At 37.1% G+C, this 19,997-nt stretch overlaps 1 protein-coding gene across 2 annotated transcripts; it reads left to right on the forward strand.

Moving 5' to 3' along the window:
- Positions 1-2,233: 2,233 nt before the first annotated feature.
- LOC134459117 (general transcription factor 3C polypeptide 5-like) lies at positions 2,234-10,545 on the forward strand. 2 transcript variants are annotated; one of them, XM_063211441.1, is made up of 3 exons: positions 2,234-2,301; positions 7,531-7,679; positions 10,302-10,545. In XM_063211441.1, exons 1-3 carry the CDS (start codon positions 2,246-2,248, stop codon positions 10,460-10,462), a joined length of 366 nt encoding a protein of 121 aa, XP_063067511.1. In that variant the 5' UTR covers positions 2,234-2,245; the 3' UTR covers positions 10,463-10,545. The 2 variants fall into 2 exon arrangements, with proteins under 2 accessions (XP_063067511.1, XP_063067512.1); XM_063211442.1 differs by having other exon boundaries at positions 10,305-10,525.
- The last annotated feature ends 9,452 nt before the right edge of the window (positions 10,546-19,997 follow it).

The following is a 19,997-nucleotide window of genomic DNA, read 5'->3' on the forward strand; positions in this document are numbered from 1 at the left end:
AAACGCACAACATTCTGAAACGGCGCATCATTCATAAAAGCCTCAATATCTCCATTCCATGTTGATTTTGACCGATAACGTCCTTGGTTTAGCTTACAATAGCTCGGCAATGAAATCACCTATAGACAAGCGGTTTTCACGCTCTAAGAGGTGAAAGTCTCACCTTTCAAACGAGCCATAGCATGTTTCGGTGGCCCTATCACACAATATGCTGGGATTGTACAAAAAACACCTAAAAATGGTTTAGAACGCTAGGAGTCTACGACATGATTCTGAAAACACCGCTGGTAATCAATGTGTTAACATTTACTATTTTCATAACGTTCACTAATTTGACTTGATGTCGTTGAAAAAAAGCAATACCAACTTAAGACTGTTTGTGTCCCCATATTGAATATTAGGTCTATGCTATTGCCTACGCAGCAGCCGCATCTTGACCGAGAAGCCAAAGTTATCCGAGGTAGCATGACGTCACAATCGGTGGGAAGCGCTTGGGATCAGCTAATTGAAAGTGGTGGCCGAGTCGTGCTGTGTCAAGCTGTAGCGGTTAGAAACCGGGCAGTGGAAAAGAGCCTATAAGGGTATGACATGGATATGATGACGTACATAAGAATGGCACGATCCATGTCAGGAATATTAGTGACACATTATTGATGTTTATGACTTGTCATACTGTGTCATTCCAAAAAAAATGAATGACATAACGGCTGCCACAAACATTATCATCACAAGTGTTCCTGACATCTAAGTCTAATGCATTGAATTTGATGCAGTTTGGCTTCTAAGGGGTGCTACAAGTCCATTATATGTCCATGTTTGATTATATCAAATTCATTGCACATTTCCCACAGTCACCATAAAACCATGCATCATTTGCATGAATCTGGCACCAACATTAAGGGAGAAGTAGACTAAGACAGTATTAATTAATAGGGTGGGACACCATGCATTCTTCCTTGATTAGGTCAGTCAATTTAAGTCACACAAAATGGTTTTGACGTTTGAATGCTGGCTCTACAAATTACACAAACAGCATGGAACACAGTTTTCAGAGTATGAATTATGAGTTATTAAAATATAAAAAATGGACTATAAATAGCTGCATTTTAAAATGGCCAATATCTTTTCTAAACTTAGCCTGCGATGTCATGAACAACACCTTAACTCATTGATGCCTCAGGCACCTGCAAAAGGGTGCTGAATGCCTGAGTCCTGCTCTGCTTTTGCAAAATTCTTCCTTTGTGTAAACATAAAATCTTAACAAATTTGTTTAATGTTAAAGGGTGGCACACTGTGCTTGAAATTTTGAGTGGCAGTGGATGGGCTATTTTAGCCAAATCCTTGAAAAGTGTGTTGGTACAGTATTTTGGACAAAATTAGTGAAGAGAATCATTTGGAAGAATGCTCCAGTTCCCTTTCCACTTTCCCAGATTAGAAATTTCCTGTGTCTGTTTTTTAGAGCCTTCCTTCAGCATGACTTAAGGCCCCATTTGCTAATCTTTTAGCCATGTTCGAACACCCATGTATCAATTATTTAGCCATTTTGGGGGGGTTTTGATGTCCTGGGGCAGTGGAAAGGCAACTGGAGCATTCTTCCAAATGACCGTTCTCACCGTTTTTGATCAAATCAGTCTCAAAAAACACTTTGCACAGATTTAGCTAAAAATGCCCATTCACTACCATTCACAATTTCAAGCCTATTGTGCCACCCTTTAACATCAATCAAATTTCCTAGAAATGTACAGGGGAGTTATGATAGTGCAAAGGAACAATACTGCAAGAGCAAAGTGGGATTTTGCAAAGTTTTCATTTTCGAGGGGCGTTTGATGCACCCTAGCCCTCAGCCTATAAAAGCCTAAATATTTCAGCTTCTGAAGCACATAAAAAATATGCACTCAGTTGCATTCAAACACTAAGTGCCTCATCTTTCATTAGAATGTGTCCGTTCATCTCAAACAAACAGAGATTTTTAATGAAGTTGTCTCAAATCTCATGAGCCTGAATGATGCGTATTGCAGCTCCAGGCGCCAGGGCCAATGTTGCGCAACGCAACATCAAGCATCAACGGGTTAAATGTTACTGGTGTTTACGGTAGTTCTTGAGTCATTGCAGCAATACATTTTGAAATGAGTTATAATAAATAAAGGCACCATGTGTGGGATTTTAAAGTTTAAAAATAAAAAATCAACTATACATGTCATGTGAAATCTTTTAAAAGGAATCCATATTTAGGTTTCACGAAGGCATGCTTCCACCATACAGGCAGATGTTCTACCAGCTGTGTGACCTGGAAGTGGATCAGTAAGAAAAAGAAATCGTGCTACTTATATAATATATATATAATAATAGTAATAATAATAAAAATAATATTACCATTACTATTATTAAGCGGGCTTGCGGAGCAAGGACCTTGCAGAGCAAGGCCCAATTATAGTAATCTCTAAGTCCTGTTTCTTTATTGGTTCTCTTGTGTAAGGCAGCAAAAATAGAAAATGGATCTCCTCCTAGGCCTTTCGAGATAGAGACACCGTTCAAACACTAAAACGACCGGCTCGGCTTGGAGATCATTTACATTAATAGGCTTGTCCGTGTCTCTTGTCGTTTTCCCGTTTTTGGCGATTTTGTGCAAGCTTGGGTCCCCATTGAAAACAATGGTGGAACCTTCATGAACCAAGGTTCCGCCACTCTAGAGATTAGAGTGTAGGAGGCTTTTTCGGTCATAAAACATCAACGCTTTCACCTAGAAGTTTAGTTGACGCGTTGTTGGCGAGCTCTATGGGATGTCTACAAATAGTCAAAGTTTCATCTCCCAACTCCCATTACTTTTTAAATGGCAGGTATTTTAAAAACGACAGGTCTGGGTCTATGGAGGTTTCCAGTCTTCCCAAAAGTGCCTTTTTCAAGAGATCAGCGCATGTCCCACAAGAGGTCCATTTGTGCCTGAACCGTTTAACCTATAAACTTCATTCAAAGACTGTTAGAGAGATCACATGCATGACTCCGATCTGTGTGAAGGACACGTGCCAACTCCTTTTTTTACAACAACTGTGTAAAGACAAAACACTGGGTCTGATTCTGTCCCCTGCTTAGAGCACAATACTAACTGTCATTCAGTCAATCAGAACAGGTGCAGCCAATGAAGGGTTCCATCTCAACTGTCACTGTCTCTTAACATTCTATTGTTAACGAGCAGATGTGAAACCATTCTAGAAGTCTATTGTTCAGCTCTTCAATGCAATGTGATATAGTCTTGCTGGACTGTGCATGACAGCCAGCTGCTTGGCTCAATGGGAATGCATGCTGCTGGATTAGAGATATGGAGGTTGAGGGTTCAAACCCCACCCGAAGCCATGTTGATTTTCAAAATTATGCAGTGTTCCTTGGCCAACTTAAAATGCCATGTATGTCATTTATTATCAATGGCAAATGTGCTGGATTAGAGATATGGAGGTTGAGAGTTCGAATCCCACCTGAAGCGATGCTGATTTTCAAAATTATATCATATGCAGTGTTCCTTAGCTAAGTTAAAATACCATGTATGTCATTTAGTATCGATGGCAAATGTGCTGAATTACAGATATGGAGGTTGGGGGTTCGAACCCCAGTCGAAGCCATGTTGATTTTCAAAATTATATCATATGCAGCGTTCCTTGGCCAACTTAAAATGCCATGTATGTCATTTAGTATGAATGGCAAATGTGCTGAATTACAGATATTGAGGTTGGGTTTCGAACCCCAGTCGAAGCCATGTTGATTTTCAAAATTATATCATATGCAGTGTTCCTTGGCCAACTTAAAATGCCATGTATGTCATTTAGTATGAATGGCAAATGTGCTGAATTACAGATATGGAGGTTGGGGGTTCGAACCCCAGTCAAAGCCATGTTGATTTTCAAAATTATATGATATGCAGTGTTCCTTGGCCAACTTAAAATGCCATGTATGTCATTTAGTATGAATGGCAAATGTGCTGAATTACAGACATGGAGGTTGGGGGTTCGAACCCCAGTCAAAACCATGTTGATTTTCAAAATGATATCATATGCAGTGTTCCTTAGCCAACTTCAAATATCATGTATTGTATGTCAGTTAATATCAATGGCAAAGGGGCTGGATTACAGATATGGAGGTTGTGAGTTCGAATCCCGCTCGAAGCCTTGTTGATTTTCAAAATTATATCATATGCAGTGTTCCTTAGCCAACTTAAAATACCATGTATGTCATTTAGTATATCCCCAAAACGCAGAGCTGCAACACTTTCAAGATGGCTGAATCCAAGATGGCTGAATTGTTTGGCCCATAACTTCTGACTGGGTGGATGGATTTTTCCAACATTTCTTTTAGCTTTGTTTTCTCAATAGTACTTTGTTTCATCTCTGCCCCAAAAGGCAAGCCCGCTTCCAGCATTTTCTGTGAGAATGCAATCTAGTTGGTTCTCTTGTGCAGGGAAGTAAAATAAAAAAAGGGATCTCCTCCTAGGCCTTTCAAGATAGAGACACCGTTCAAACACTAAAACGACCGGCTCGGCTTGGAGATCATGTATAGTTATAGGCTTGTCCGTGTCTCTTGTCGTTTTCCCGTTTTTGGCGATTTTGTGAAAGCTTGGGTCCCCATTGAAAACAGTGGTGGAACCTTCATGAACCAAGGTTCCGCCACTCTAGAGATTAGAGTGTAGGAGGCTTTTTCGGCCATAAAACATCAACACTTTCACCTAGAAGTTTAGTTGACGCGTTGTTAGCGAGCTCTATGGGATGTCTCCAAATTGTCAAAGTTTCATCTCCCAACTCCCAATACTTTTTAAATGGCAGGTTTGTAAAAAATGACAGGCCTGGGTCTATGGAGGTTCCCAGTCTTTCCAAAAGTGCATTTTTCAAGAGATCAGCACATGTCCCACACGGAGGTCCATTTGTGCCTGAACCATTTAACCTATAAACTTCATTCAAAGACTGTTAGAGAGATCACATGCATGACTCCGATCTGTTTTTAGTTTTTTTACAACGACCGTGTAAAGACAAAACACTGGGTCTGATTCTGTTCCCTGCTAAGACCACAATACTAACTGTCATTCAGTCAATCAGAACAGGTGCTGTCAAAAAAGGGGTTCCATTTCAACTGTCACTGTCTCAAGATTCTATTCTTAACGAGCAGGTGCGAGCAACCATTCTAGAAGTCTATTGTTCAGCTCTTCAATGCAATGTGATATAGTCTTGCTGGACTGTGCATGACAGCTAGCTGCTTGGCTTAATGGGAATGCATGCTGCTGGATTAGAGATATGGAGGTTGAGGGTTCGAACTCCACCTGAAGCCATGTTGATTTTCAAAATTATATCATATGCAGTGTTCCTTAGCCAACTTAAAATACCATGTATGTCATTTAGTATCAATGGCATATGTGCTGGATTACAGATATGGAGGTTGAGATGTTGATTTTCAAAATTATATCATATGCAGTGTTCCTTGGCCAACTTAAAATGCCATGTATGTCATTTAGCATCAATGGCAAATGTGCTGAATTACAGATATGGAGGTTGGGGGTTCAAACCCCAGTCGAAGCCATGTTGATTTTCAAAATGATATCATATGCAGTGTTCCTTAGCCAACTTCAAATATCATGTATTGTATGTCATTTAATATCAATGGCAAAGGGGCTGGATTACAGATATGGAGGTTGTGAGTTTGAATCCCGCTCGAAGCCATGTTGATTTTCAAAATCATATCATATGCAGTGTTCCTTAGCCAACTTAAAATACCATGTATGTCATTTAGTGTATCCCCAAAACGCAGAGCTACAACACTTTCAAGATGGCTGAATCCAAGATGGCTGAATTGTTTGGCCCATAACTTCTAACTGGGTGGATGGATTTTTTCCAATATTTCTTTTAGCTTTGTTTTCTCAATAGTACTTTGTTTCATCTCTGCCCCAAAAGGCAAGCCCGCTTCCAGCATTTTCTGTGAGAATGCAATCTAGTTATTATTATTATTATTATTATTATTATTATTATTATTATTATTATTATTGTTGTTGTTGTTATTGTTATTAATGAATGACAATGAATAATAAATTAAAGGTGCACCGTGTAGTATTTTTAGTAGTTCATTTCCAGAATCCATGCTGACCATTCACAAATTTGACCTTTTTAACAAATACTTAACCACCACCATCAAATTCTAAGTATTCAGTATGACTGAGAAAATTGCATTTTTCACACATGAAAAGGGGGGGGGGGGTCTTCTTCATGGTCCACCATTTTGAATTTCCAGAAATATTTAGACATTTTTAGCTGCAAAACTTATTGTGCTTTGGTTATACTAGTAAATAGTGGTTTATAATTCAGAAGATATTCATGAAAAGATCAAATTTGGCAATAGGCATCACAGTTTTAATGAGCCGCATAGTTGCAATACCTACTCTGGTCACCCTGCGCCACCATGTTACACGGTGCACGGGGCTTGGATATTGGATAACTACTATACTGCTCGAACATTTCTACAATAAATTTGCAAAAATCTGTACTACATTCTGTCTCTGTGTGTGTGTGTGTGTGTGTGTGTGTGTGTGTGTGTGTGTGTGTGTGTGTGTGTGTGTGTGTGTGTGTGTGTGTGTGTGTTTAAATTAGCAAAAGATCTAGAACATTCAAGTGTTTTTGCTTATTTATGTATGTATAGTCTCCAGAAAGGGGATCCAGAATTTCAGCCTTCTTGGAAGCAGCGGTCATGAAATTATAAGTATTATGATACTGCCTGTCTGTTGTTCTCATCCAGACTATTTAAAAATATGTATTTTCTAAGACCATTTATTTGAATACAAAATGAGGTTGAGCTATGGGCCTGCATGTTTTCGCAAACCTGCCTTGCCTCACACATGAACTTATGTGCCATTCCATTCCTATTGAGTTCAGGTTAGGACTCTGCAGGCCACTCAATTTCTTCCACACCATACTCTGTCATCCATGTCTTTAGGGACCTTGCTTTGTGCACTAGTGCACGCTGCACGGTCATGTTGGATGAGGAAGGGGCCTGCTCCAAACTGCTTCCAAAAGGTTTGGGGCATGGAATTGTCAAAAATGTTTTGGTATCCTTAAACATTCAAAATTCCTTTCTGTGGAACTAAGGGGACACACTCAAATCCTGAGAAACAGCCCCACACCTTACATCCTCCACCAAATTTCACACTCTGCACTATGCAGTCCAAAATGTGCCGATCTCCTGTCAACCTTCAAACCCAGACTCATCCATCAGATTGCCACATGGAAGAGTGATTCATCACTCCAGAGAACATATCTCCACTGCTCTACAGTTCATTGGTGGCAAATATTTTCAACAAACATCAGTGTGTGACCTCACCAATGCACCAATGTGCGCTAAGCCCCCCACATTTGGGCTTGACACTGAAGTTCATATGTGAGTTAAAGGAGGTTAGCGAATACTTTGCTTGTCTGAAGAACGAAACTGTACCTGAAAACCTGTGTAGCCTCTCTGTATTTCTGTTTTTTTATGGGCAGCCCACATCTCTGTTTGTCTCCTTCCCAGAATTCAGAGCATCATCCACCGTAACGATGGGAAGGAAGAAGTTTGTGATGAGCGCGACGGCTGGTGTATGGCCCGCACGGCTGATGAGCTCCGAGACATCATGTCCCTCATGATCAAAAAGACCATCCGCGAGTCCAAGGGACACAGCAGTAAGACATTTTTGGGTGGCAGGGGGGCATGATCGTTGTGTAGACAGTAGAGTAGAGTACTTTTATTAATCCTGAATGAAATTAAGGTATCTGTCAGTTTACATTACATATGTATTAAGTTCATTATGTCTAACTGTTTAACTTAAACACTTAGTGGTTTCTTTTGCCTTAAGACATGTAAAAGTTTCTATCTTTTACCTGACATGTTTCGACGGTGTTACTTCCGTCTTCATCAGAGGGTCACTGTGATGTTGATGAGTGACGTGCTTTAAAAACAGCTGATGTTGTTGTGGAGGTGTGACCTCCCCGTCAATAATGACAGGTTGGTCACACCTCCTGCTATTAGAGTTGTCCTCTTAGGATGGTGGTCCAGGTGTGTGAGAGCATGTATGCCCCCTGCCCTACATCAAAGGGATCACCGAACGCATACAGCGAGCCATGAAGAAACACAAGATACAAACGCCAGTAAAGCCACACACCAAACTACGACAGCTGCTAGTACACCCCAAGGACAAAATAGACCAACATAACAAATGCAATGTCATATATGAGATTCCGTGCCGGTCATGCAACAAGTCATATATTGGGGAGACAGGGAGGACATTCAACATAAGAAAAAATAAGCAAAAAAAAGAGTGTGAAAAGGAAACAGAACAAAGACATACAAGAGCAATAAAGGAGAGAGCCACACAGGAGAACCTCAAATCAGCCATAACTGACCACTGTAGGAGGGAAAATCACATCATGGACTGGGACAAGGCAAAAGTCATACAGCAAGAGAACAACAGATACCACCGCTGGATTAAGGAGTCTATGGAGATCAGAAAGCGTAGCCAAAGTACCTTGAAGAGGGATGAGGGGGCATACATGCTCTCACACACCTGGACCACCATCCTAAGAGGACAACTCTAACAGCAGGAGGTGTGACCAACCTGTCATTATTGACGGGGAGGTCACACCTCCACAACAACATCAGCTGTTTTTAAAGCACGTCACTCATCAACATCACAGTGACCCTCTGATGAAGACGGAAGTAACACCGTCGAAACATGTCAGGTAAAAGATAGAAACTTTTACATGTCTTAAGGCAAAAGAAACCACTAAGTGTTTAAGTTTACATTACAGCTTACAGATGACAATGTTAATATGGGCCACAGTACATTTTGACCAAAAACAAAAAGTTCAAAAAGGGCATTTTTTCCCAGTAGGGATAGTATGTCGTATGTGCTTCGGCTGTGTTTTTCTGCACTGGAAAATAGTTCCCATACCGAAATGAGTAAGTTCATATTTAGGATTTTCCTGTTCAAACTGCATACCGTCCTTGTGTAAATCTCCATCTCATGTCTGTTGCCCTTCTTTGTTGTATTGAAACTACGATAACTTCTACAAACTTTTGCAGACTACTACTTTACCAAATTATTCTCAAGTGCTTTTTCTAAACATTAAATTGAAACTTACTGAAGCACTGTGTACATCTTTTGGTTTGGCATGGAGTTACAGAATAAGGGATACAAAGTACTTTATATTACTGTATATTTCAAAATGATAGTTAGTGGCCATATACTGTATAATAGGTTACCGGATCATACTAAGTCAGTGAACGTTTTAGGATGTAAAATCCAGGATTGGATGTTCAAACTACAGACCATCTTTTCATGAAGACAAGTTGAGAGCAGGCACTTATTCCTAGAGGTAAACACAGAGGCGGTCTATCAGAGGGGTGATGACTATTTGTTCTATTTCTATCAGTACTGGTTGTGAGTTTTCAAGGACCACAGTCACACATTAACTAACAACGTGGGCTCTGACAAAGCTAGGGTGAATTTCTTGAAACCAAAGTTGCTTACTACATTAGCTACTTCGTTGCTTTCAATACATTTTCCCATTGGCAACTACCGAAGTTGCTAACAGGCTAACAACTTCCCTTTTGAGAAACTCACCCCTGATCGTCCAGCTGCGTCAACTACAATTGGTTCAGAAAGCCAAACAACATGTGCTTAAACTGGGTGTCAGCATGTGATGACTAGTATATCAAACTAAATTACATTTCATTACATCAGTTTTTATCCAAAGCGTTAGCAATCAAGGACATAGTCATAGTATGCAACACTTTTCTACAGTTAAATTTGTACAGGTGTGTGATCATCTTTTCATTTTTTAGGATCACTTAATTTTCCTTTTGTATTTTATTGATTTGATAATGATTTTATTGATTATCCTGAATATTATTTGCTTATGATGGAATAGAATATCATATAAGGGAATAAGGTAGAATGCTTTTATATTCTCACTATTCACATGCACATTGAGACTGAATACTGTATGTTGATGTTTATTATTATTTGTATTATTGTTGATTACTTTTTTGTAACTGAGCTGCTTGTACATCACTTAGGTCAGCAGTTATTGTTTTTAGAGTGTTTTATAAAGGAATGAGCTTAGATTTTCTTTTTTTAATTTGATGGGCCTTTGCCAGCCTGACATTTCATTCGTAGCCCAATTACGAATAAAAAGAAGTAGAGGAACTGGCTGTGTCAGGCAACCTTTTTTGCTTTCACAGTATTCAATGAACTGGAAAAAAATATTATTATTTGACCATGACCACAAACATTTTATTTTCAGCAGCTGGGCTGTTCCACACTCCTAAGACTAAAGAGAAGTCTGTGACTGGCATTAGTAAAAGAGACTACGATGAGGAGGAGGAAGATGATGAGGACGAAGAGTACCAGCCCTCTGATGGCAGCGAGAACGAGATGGAAACAGAAATACTTGACTATATGTGAATCTTGAAACCAGAACTGTATATATTTTTGCACTGTTTTGTTACAGATGAATAAATATTTTTAGCAAAAAACATGTTACATTCTACTCGTTGGCTTCTCTCTGATTTCAGTGCAAGTTATTGTATTTGTAGCATAACATGGGTGTGACCGACACATACAGGCTGTGCAGAATTATTAGGCTAACCATATTGATCTTATGCACATTTCCCCACACCAAACTGTATGGACATGGAATCCTATTGGATTTACACATTTTAGGTCATGCACATTGGTATAGTAAGAGAGGGTGTGATCGAAGGAGCCCAACACACCCTATATCAGGTGTACATAATTATTTATTTTCTTCAAATGCTACTATTACTATGTCAGAACGCTATAAAGGACTTTTAGAAAAAGAACAACAAAATACCTCCTCTTAATGTATGTTCTCTACAAGTCTTCTGTTGTCCAGTCTTGCACTTTAAATGTCTGTATGAGCAATGTCTACGTCCATACTGTCTATGTCCATGTATGAGTACTGTCTATGTCTATACTGTCTATGTCCTTACCTAGATTAGTCTATGTCTGCATGGGGGAGCAAGAAACGCAATTTCAAATTCTTTGTATGACCAGTGCATGTAAAGAAATTGACAATAAACTTGACTTGACTTGACTTGACTTGATTAGGCAACTAAAATTGTAAATACAGGGTGCACCAGAAAAGAATACACACTTTTGAATAATTGTTAAGTACGTGTAAAATCCATTTCATATTTTCGATGTAAAGGCGTTTACTGCTCTGGTATACTGGTTTCATCACTTGGCATGTCTCAAAATCTGCATGACTCTGAACACTACCTGCAATTTTCTCTGGCAATTTCGTTTATTCCGTTTCAATTTCAGTTTTAGTTTAAAACTGGCGTATTGTGACACTGTGCTCTGAAATGAAAGCATAATGGATGAAATGAAAGCAGCAAATTGATGTAGGAAAAAGTAATCGTTGAATGAATTCAACAGACAACACATTACATTATATTACATGGCAGACAATTTATCCAAAGCTACAGACAGAATAGAGCAACATGTATTCTAGACTTCTAGATTTCACTGATCACAATGCAGCCACCTTTGGTATTAATTTACTCTCAACTAATTTACTTCCTGCACTGTCCAGAATTCCACTTCATCTAAGCCAACCTTTTTTGAGCACACAGCCCCCCCCCCTAGTATTACAAACTAAAATCGACCATTGCCATTCATGTGTTGCAGCGATATCATACATGCGTACAACTTTTGCAAAGATACTGACGATGACATGCAAACACAAGACCAAAAAGTTGAATAATACTATATAAGGGAGATATACTGTAGGCTCTGTCATCATAACTAATTTTTCAAACAGCTTCAAATTCCAACGTTGGCGATGGGGCCGGTTTATGAGGCCTGCAAATGAGAACATCTCTCAACTGGTCACCCTTCACTCTTGACTTAATATGTCAGTGCCATAAGAATAGCAATAATTTCTGTGACAAAGTAGAGATACAAGTGCTTTTTAAAAAAAAGTGCACTATAGGATGGTGGCCAGAGTAGGTATTGCAACTATACTGCTCATTGAAACTGTGCTCCCTATAGCATGGAGACCAGAGTAGGTATAGCAACTATACCGCTCATTGAAACTGCGCTCCCTATAGCATGGTGGCCAGAGTGGGTATTGTAACTATACTGGTTGGCTCTATGACTGCATTACAATATGCAACCTTGCTTCCTCCACTTGTGCGTGTGGCCTCGCCCATTCTTTAGAAAAAGGTATTTGTATTTTGTAGTTTTGTGAAATACACAAAATATTGGAGGAAAGTATTTTGATACAAAATACAAATACGTGTAACACATACTGCCCATCCCTGCCTCTGAGAAACACTAATCTAAGCTTTCCAACCATGTAGGACCATAGAGGTAGAACATAACATCTAGAGGTGACCCCGCCCCCTTTTCGTGGCAATCTGTGGCTGCCATTTTTTGGAGGTAGACATGACGAATGGAAATGAATGTAGAAGGGGCTCACCCCTGTCAAAAAATGGCTTAATAATGTGAAAATGTCCATCTACATCATAAAAGGACAATAGTTGAAGTATGCTGCTAATATCTACGTAATTAATAGAATTAGATTTTTAAATGTATTTGGTCGACTCATATGATTTAAGTAGCCTAGATATTTAGCCTGCTGTCAAATCTGGTCTTTGATTAATGTGTAACACATCTTTAGTCCTTTTTTTGAAAGAGGTGGGCATGTTCTCCATTGATTTGCATTGACTGAAGGTGCTGCCTACACTACCACATTAGATGGGAGGCTGCACGTGCCTTTCAGTGCTGTCGTGAATTGCCGTGTCACCTCTAGTCTTATTTTCTACCTCTATGTACTGTTGTACACTGAAACATGGTTGATACAATCAATAAATTCATTGAAAGAGCTTCCATCTTGATGACTAGAAATTCATGGTGGTAGCCTACTTAGACATTTTCACTGAGGTAGCAATACATACTGTAAATGTCATAATCCTAACATTGGAATGGTGGAAACAGTGCTTTCAAATGATTCAAATACCAAAGTACTGTCTATAAATATTGATTTAAATGTATATTTCCTATAATACATGTGTGGCTTAGATTCCCTTGCTTTTACTTTTCTGCCTGCTGGGAAATCAAACCTTTTTTAACCTTTGGCTGCCTAGTACTTGACATTTATACCATTTCAACTTATTAAGTGGATGTGCATGACCTCAACTTAAATAAATACCTGGCGCCTTTTGACTAATAGTACTCAGCATTTTACATACATCCTAAACATGGACAACATGCATTAGCACCAAGACTGGTTCCAAAAACATGTTTGTGCTTATATCCCTCTCACCCATCATATATCTATCAATCTATAATTTGAAAAGAAAAGGTCTTCATATAAAAAATCTGAGGAACACAAAACTTCTTAACATGTAACTACATGTACAAGAGATTAAATAACTATTTTTTAACCTGCAAATGAGTGGAAGTCTCTAAAAATGTCATCAGAAATACATGTCTGTGGATGAATGCAAATCTGAATCTTAGAAGGAGGGTTATTTACATGTGATGTCACCCAATGCCATACATATTTCTACAGTAATTATGTTTTTTTTTTTTTCAATTCCATCCAACTCCATGAGAGAGAGAGACCAAATCACACATGTTAGTCGAGGCTGAAGCGGGCTTACGTAACACAGTTTAAAACTAGCGATAGGAAAAGAGAGATAGTGGAGGCTGTGAAGGTAGGATGGGGGAGGATGGGGGATGGATGTCTAGGATGGGGGAGGATGCCTACAGGGCCCGGGCCAAGGGTCCAAAGAGTCAATGAGACTCAATTTTTCCTTTTTCATTTTTTTTTTTTGGGGGAACCCCAAAAATTTTTAAAACCCAAAAAAAAAATTCAAAAATTTTTTTTTTTTTTTTCCCCCCCAAACATTCCCGGGGGGAAAATTTTTTTGGGGGTTTTTTTTTTTGGGGGGCCCCCCCTTTTTTTTTTTTTTGGGAAAAAAAAATTTTTTAATTTTCCCCTTTTTAATTTTTTTTAAAAAAAATTTTTTTTTAAACCCCTTTTTTTTTTGGGGCCCCAAAAAAAAATTTTTTTTTTTTAAAAAAATTTAAAAAAAAAGGGGCCCCTGGTTTTTTTTCCCCCCCTTTTTTTTTTTTAATTTTAAAAAAATTTTTAAAAAAAAAAATTTTTTTTTAAAAAAAAATTTTTTTTTTAAAAAAAAAAAGGTTTTTTTTTCCCCCCCTGTTTTTTTAAAAACCCCAAAAAAAATTTTTTTTAAATGCAAAAATTTAAAAATTTTTCCCTTTTTTAAAAAAAAAAAAGTTTAAAAAAGGGTTTTTTTTTAACCCCTTTTTAAGGGAAAAAAAAACCCCCCTTTAAAAAAATTTTTTTTTTTTTTTTTTAAAAAAAAGGGGGGGGAAAAAAAAAAGTTTGGGGGGGGGGGGAAGGGGTTTTTTAAAAAAAAGGGGGGGAAAAGGGGGGCCGGGGGAAAAAATTGGGGGGTTTTTTTTTTTTAAAAAAAATTTTCCCTTTTTCCCCCTTTTTTTTAAAAACCCCAAAAATTTTTTTTTTTTCCCCCCCCAAAAAAAAAAAAATTTTTTTTGGGGTTTTTTTTTTTCCCCCCCCCAGGGAACCCCTTTTTTTTTTGGGGGGGAACCAAAAAAAATTTTTGGGGGGGGAAAAAAAGGGGGGCCCCCCCCCGGGGGCCCCGCGGCCCCTTTTTTGGGTTTGCCCCCCCGGGTTTTTCCCCCCTTTTTTTTTTTTTTTAAAATTTTTTTTTTTTTTTTTTTTTTTTTCTTTTTTTTTTTTTTTTATTTTTTTTTTTAAAAATTTTTTTGGGAAAATTTTTTTTTTTTTTTTTTTTTCCCCGGCTTTTAATTTGGGGTTTTTTTTTTTAACCCCTTTTAAAAATTTTTTTTTTTTACCCCCAAAAATTTTTTTTTTTTTCCCTTTTTTTAAAAATTTTTTAAAAAAATTTTTTTTTAAAAACTTTTTTTTTTTTTAAAAATTCAAATTTTTTTTTTAATTTTTTTTTTTTTTAAAAAATTTTTTTTTTTAAAAAAACCCCCCTTTTTAAAAAAAATTTTTTTAAAAACCCCGTGTTTAACCCGGGGGGTTTTAAAAAAATTTTTTGGGTTTTTTAAAAAAAAATTTTAAACCCGGGGGGGGAAAAAAAGTTTAAAAAGGGGGGGGGAATTTTTTCCGGGGTTTTTAAAGGGGAAAAGGGCCCCCTTTCCCCCCCCGGGGGAAAAACCCCCCCGGTAAAGGGGGTTTTAAAAACCCCCCCGGGGGGGGCCCCCCCGGGGGGGGGGTTTTTAAAAAGGGGGCCCTTTTTTTAAGGGGGGGAGGGGTTTGTTTGGGCCCCCAAATTTAGGGGGGTTTAGGTTAATTTTTCCCCCCCCCCCCGGGGCCCCAAAAAACCCCGGGTTTTTTTTTTCCCCCTTTTTTAAAGGGGGGGGGTTTTTTCCCCCTTTTAAATTTTTGGGGGGCCCCTTTAAAACCCCCAAAAAAAAAAGGGGTTTTTTGGGGGGAAAAAAAAAAAATTTTTTTTCCCCAATTTTAAAAAAATTTCCGGGTTTTTTCCCAAAAAATTTTTCCCCAAAAAAACTAAATTTAAAAAAAAAATTTTTTTTTTTAAAAAGTTTTCCCAAAAAATTTTTTTGGGGGGGGCCCCCTTTTTTAAAAAAAATTTTAAAATTTTAAAAGGAAATTTTTTAAAATTTTTTTTTAAAAAAAAATTTTTTTAAAGGGGGGGGAAACCAAAAAAAAAAAACCCCCCCCTTTTTTTTTAAAAAAAATTAGTGTTTTTTTTCCCCCAAAAAAATAAAAAAATTTTTTAAATTTTTTTTTAAAAATTTTTTAATTTTTTTTTTTTTTTTATTTTTTTGTTTTGGGGGTTTTTTTTGGGGGGGTTTTTTTTTTTTTTTTTTTGGGGTTTTTAAAAATTTTTTAATTTTAAAAATTTTTTCCCCTTTTTTTAAATATTTTTTTTTCCTTAAAAAATTTAAAACCCCAAAACCCAAAAAAAACCCCCCCCCCAAAAAAAAAAAAAAAAACCCCCCCCCCCAAAAAAAACAAAAAAACAAAAAACCCCCCCAAAAAAACCCCAAAAAAAACCCAGTTTTAAAGGGTTTTAAAAAAAAAAAAAAAATTTCCCCGGGGGGGTTTTCCCCCTTTTTTTTTTTTTAAAAAATTTTTTTTTCCCCCTTTTTTTAAAACCCCCTTTTCAAAATTTAAAAAATTTAACCCCCTTTTAAACCCAAAAAATTTTTTGGGGGGGGGGGAAAAAAAAGGCCATGGGAAAATTAACCCCAAAAAATTTTTTTTTTCCCCCCAAACCCCAAAATTTTTTGGGCCCCTTTCCCAAAAGGGCCCCCCTCCAAAAGGAAAACCCCCCCCCTTTTTTGGAAAACCCCCTTTTTTGGTTCCCCGGGGGCCCCCCCCGGAAAAAAAAATTTTGCAAAAACCCCCGGGAAAGGGGGAAAAAAATTTAAAAATTTTTTTTTGGGGGGGGCCCCAAAAACCCCCCCCCTTTCCCCTTTTTTTTTTTTCCCCCCCCCCCCCCCTTCCCCCTTTTTTTTTTTGGGGGGGGGGAAAACCCCCAAAAAAAAAAAAAGGGGGTTTAAAAAAAGGGGGGGGTTTTGGGGGGGGGGGGAAAAAAATTTTAAAGGGTTTAATTTTTTGGGTTTTGGAAAAAAGGGGGGGGGGAAAAAGGGGGGAAAAATTTTTTTTTAAAAACCTTTTTTTTTGGGGGGGTTTTTAAAATTTTAAAAAAAAAAAAAAAAGGCCCCAAACCCCCTTTTTTTTTTTTTAAAAAAAAACCCCCTTTTTTTTAAAAAAAACCCCCCCTTTTTTTTAGGAAAAAGGGGGAAAACCCCCCCCCTTTTTAATTTTGGGGGATTTGGGGGTTTAAAAAAGGGGGGGGGGTTAATTTTTTAAAAATTTTTTTTTTTTCCCCCCCCCAAAAAAAAAAAATTTTTCCCCTTTTTAAAATTTCCCCTTTTTTTTTAAAAAAGAATAAAAAATTTTTAAAAAAAAACAAAAAGGGGGTTTTTTTTTAAAAGGGTTTTTTTTGTTTTTTTTTTAAAAATTTTTTTTTTTAAAATTTTTTTTTTTATTTTAATTTTTAAAATTTTTGGGGGGTTTTTTTTTTGTTTTTTTTTTTTTTTTTTTAAAAATTTTTTAAAAAAAACCCCTTTTTTTTTTTTTAAAAATATTAAATTTAATTTTTTTAAATTTTTTTAAAAAAAAAAAAATTTTAAATTTTTTAAAAAAAACCCACCCCCCCCAAAAAAAAAAAAAAAAATAAAATTTTTTTTTTTTTTTTAAATTTGGGTTTTTTTTTTATTTTTATTTTTGGGAAAACCCCCAAAAAAAAACCCCCAAAAAACCCCCCCCCCCCAAAAAAACCCCCCCCAAAAAAAACCCCCCCCCAAAAAATTTTTAAAAAAAAATTTTTTTTTTTTTGGGCCCCAAAACCCCCAAAAAGGGCCCCCCCCTTTTTTTTGGGGGGAAAGGGTTTTAAAAAAAAAAAAAAAAAACCCCCTTTTAAAGAAAATTGGGCCTTTTTATTTTTTGGGCCCCCCTTTTCCCCCCCAATTTCCCCAAACCCCCCCCCCAAAACCCCCCCCCAAAAAAACCCCCCCCCCAAAAAAATTTAAAAGGGTTTTTCCCCCCTTTTTTTAAAAAAACCCCAAAAAAAAAAAAGGGGGGGGGTTTTTCCTTAATTTTGGGGGTTTTTTTAAATTTTTTCCCCCCCCCCCCCTTTTTCCCCTTTTTTTTGGGGGGGGGGCCCCCCCCAAACCCCTTCCCCCCCCTTTTTTTTTTTTTTTTTGGGGCCCCCCCCCTTTTAAAAAAAAACCCCCTTAACCCCCCTTCCCCCCCGGGCCCAACCCCCCCCCAAAAAACCCCCCCCCAAAAAAAAGCCCAAACCCCCTTCCCAAAACTTTTTTTTTTTCCCCCTTTTTTTTTTTTTTTCCCCCCCCCCCTTTTTTAAAACCCCGGGAATTTGGGAAAAAACCCCCCAAAAAAAAAAGGGAAAAAAGGGGGGGGGGGGGGTTTTTTTTTTTTCCTTTTCCCAAAAAAACGGGTTTTAAAACCGGGAAGGGTTTTTTAAAAAAAATTTAAATTTTTTTTTTTTGGGGGGGTTTTTTTCAAACCCCTTTTTTCCCCGGGAAAAAAAAGTTGGGGGGGGGAAAAAAAAAAAATTAAAAAGGGGCCCCAAAACCCCCTTTTAAAAATTTTTTTTTTCTTTTTTTAAAATTTTTTTTTTTTTTTTAAATTTTAATTTTTAAAAAAAACCCCCCCAAAAAAAAAATTTTTTTAAATTTTGGAAAAAAAAAAATTTTAAATTTTTTAAAAAACCCCCCAAAAAAATTTTTAAAAATTTTTTCCCCCCGGTTTTTGGGGGGGTTAAAAAAATTTGGGTTTTAAAATTTTTCCCCCCAAAAAAAACCCCTTTTTTTTTTCAAATTTTAAAATTTTTTTTAAAACCCCCTTTTTTTCCAAAAAAGGGGGAAAAACCCCCAAAAAATTTTTTTTTTGGGGTTTTTTTTTTTTTGGGGGGGATTTTTTTTTAAAAGGGTTTTGGGGGTTTTGGGGGGGTTAAAAATTTCCCGGAAAAAAAATAAAACAAAAAAGGGGGTTTTTTTTTGGGGGGTTTTTTTTTTCCGAATTTTGGGGAATTTTTCCCCCCAAAAAAAAACCCCCCTGGGGCCGGAAAACCCCCCTTTTGGGAACCCAAAAAATTTTTTTTTTTTTTTAAAAAATAATAAAAAGGGAAAAAAAAAAAACCCAAACCCAAAAACCAATTGGCCCTTTAAAAAAAGGGAAAACCAAAAAAATTTTTTTTTAAAAAATTGGGGGGGTTTTTAAAAAATTTTTTTTTCCCCCGGGGGAAAGGGGGGGGTTTGAAGGGGGGGGGTTTTGGGGGGCAAACCCCACCGGGAAACCCCCCCCCCTTTTTTTTTTCCCCCCCGGCCCGAAAAACCTTTCCCAAACCCCCCCAACCCCCCTTTTTTAAAAAAAACCCCCCCTTTTTCCTTTTTTTTAACCAAAAAAAATTTTTTTTTTGAACGGGGGCCCTTTTTTCCCCCCCCCCAAAAAAAACCAACCCCCCCCCCAAAGGGGGGTTTTTTTCCCCCCCCCCAAAAAAAAAAACCCAAAAAAAATTTTTTTAAAAAAAAAAAGGAAAAAATTTTCCAAAAGGCCAAAAATTCCCTTTTAAAAATTTTGGGGGGGAAAACCCCAAAAAAAGGGGGGCCAAAAGGGAAAAAAAATTTTGGGGAAAAACCCCAAAAAAAAAACCCCCCAAAAAAAAAGGTTTTTTAAAAAAACCCAAAAAATTTTTTTTAAAAAAAAAGAAAAATGTTTTTTAAAAAAAAATTTTTTTTTTTTAAAAAAAAAATTTTAAAAAAATTTTAAAAAAACCCCCTTTTTGGGGAAAAAATTTTTTTTTTTAAAAAAAATTTTAAAAAAAATTCTTTCAAAAAAAAAATCTTGGGGGGGGGGGTTTTTTTTTAAAAAAAAAGGGGAAAATTTTTTCCCCCTTTTAAACCCCCAAAAAGGGGAGGGGAAAAAAACTGGAAAGGGCCCCTTTTTTTCAAAATTTTCCCCTTTTTAAAGGGGGGTTTTCCCCAAAAACCCCAAAATTTTTTAAAAATTTTTCCCCCTTTTTTTTGGGAAAAAAACAAATTTTAAAATTGGGGGGCCCCCCCTTTCCCTTTTTGGGGGGAATTTTTCCCTTTTTTTGGGGGAAAAAAATTTTTTGAAATTTTTTCCCCCCGGAAAAAAAATTTTTCCCCAAATTTGGGGGAAAAAAAATTTTTTTTTTTCCCAAAAAATTTTTTTTTAAAAATTCCCCAAAAAAAAAAAAAAAAAATTAAAAATTTTTGGGGTTTGGGGTTTTTTTTTTTCGTTTTCCCCCAAAAAAAAATTTTTTAAAAAAGGGGGGGGAAAAAAAAAAACCCCCTTGGGGGGGGGCGGAAAAAT

Source organism: Engraulis encrasicolus, chromosome 11 (assembly GCF_034702125.1).
Source record: "Engraulis encrasicolus isolate BLACKSEA-1 chromosome 11, IST_EnEncr_1.0, whole genome shotgun sequence".
Taxonomy (NCBI): domain Eukaryota; kingdom Metazoa; phylum Chordata; class Actinopteri; order Clupeiformes; family Engraulidae; genus Engraulis; species Engraulis encrasicolus.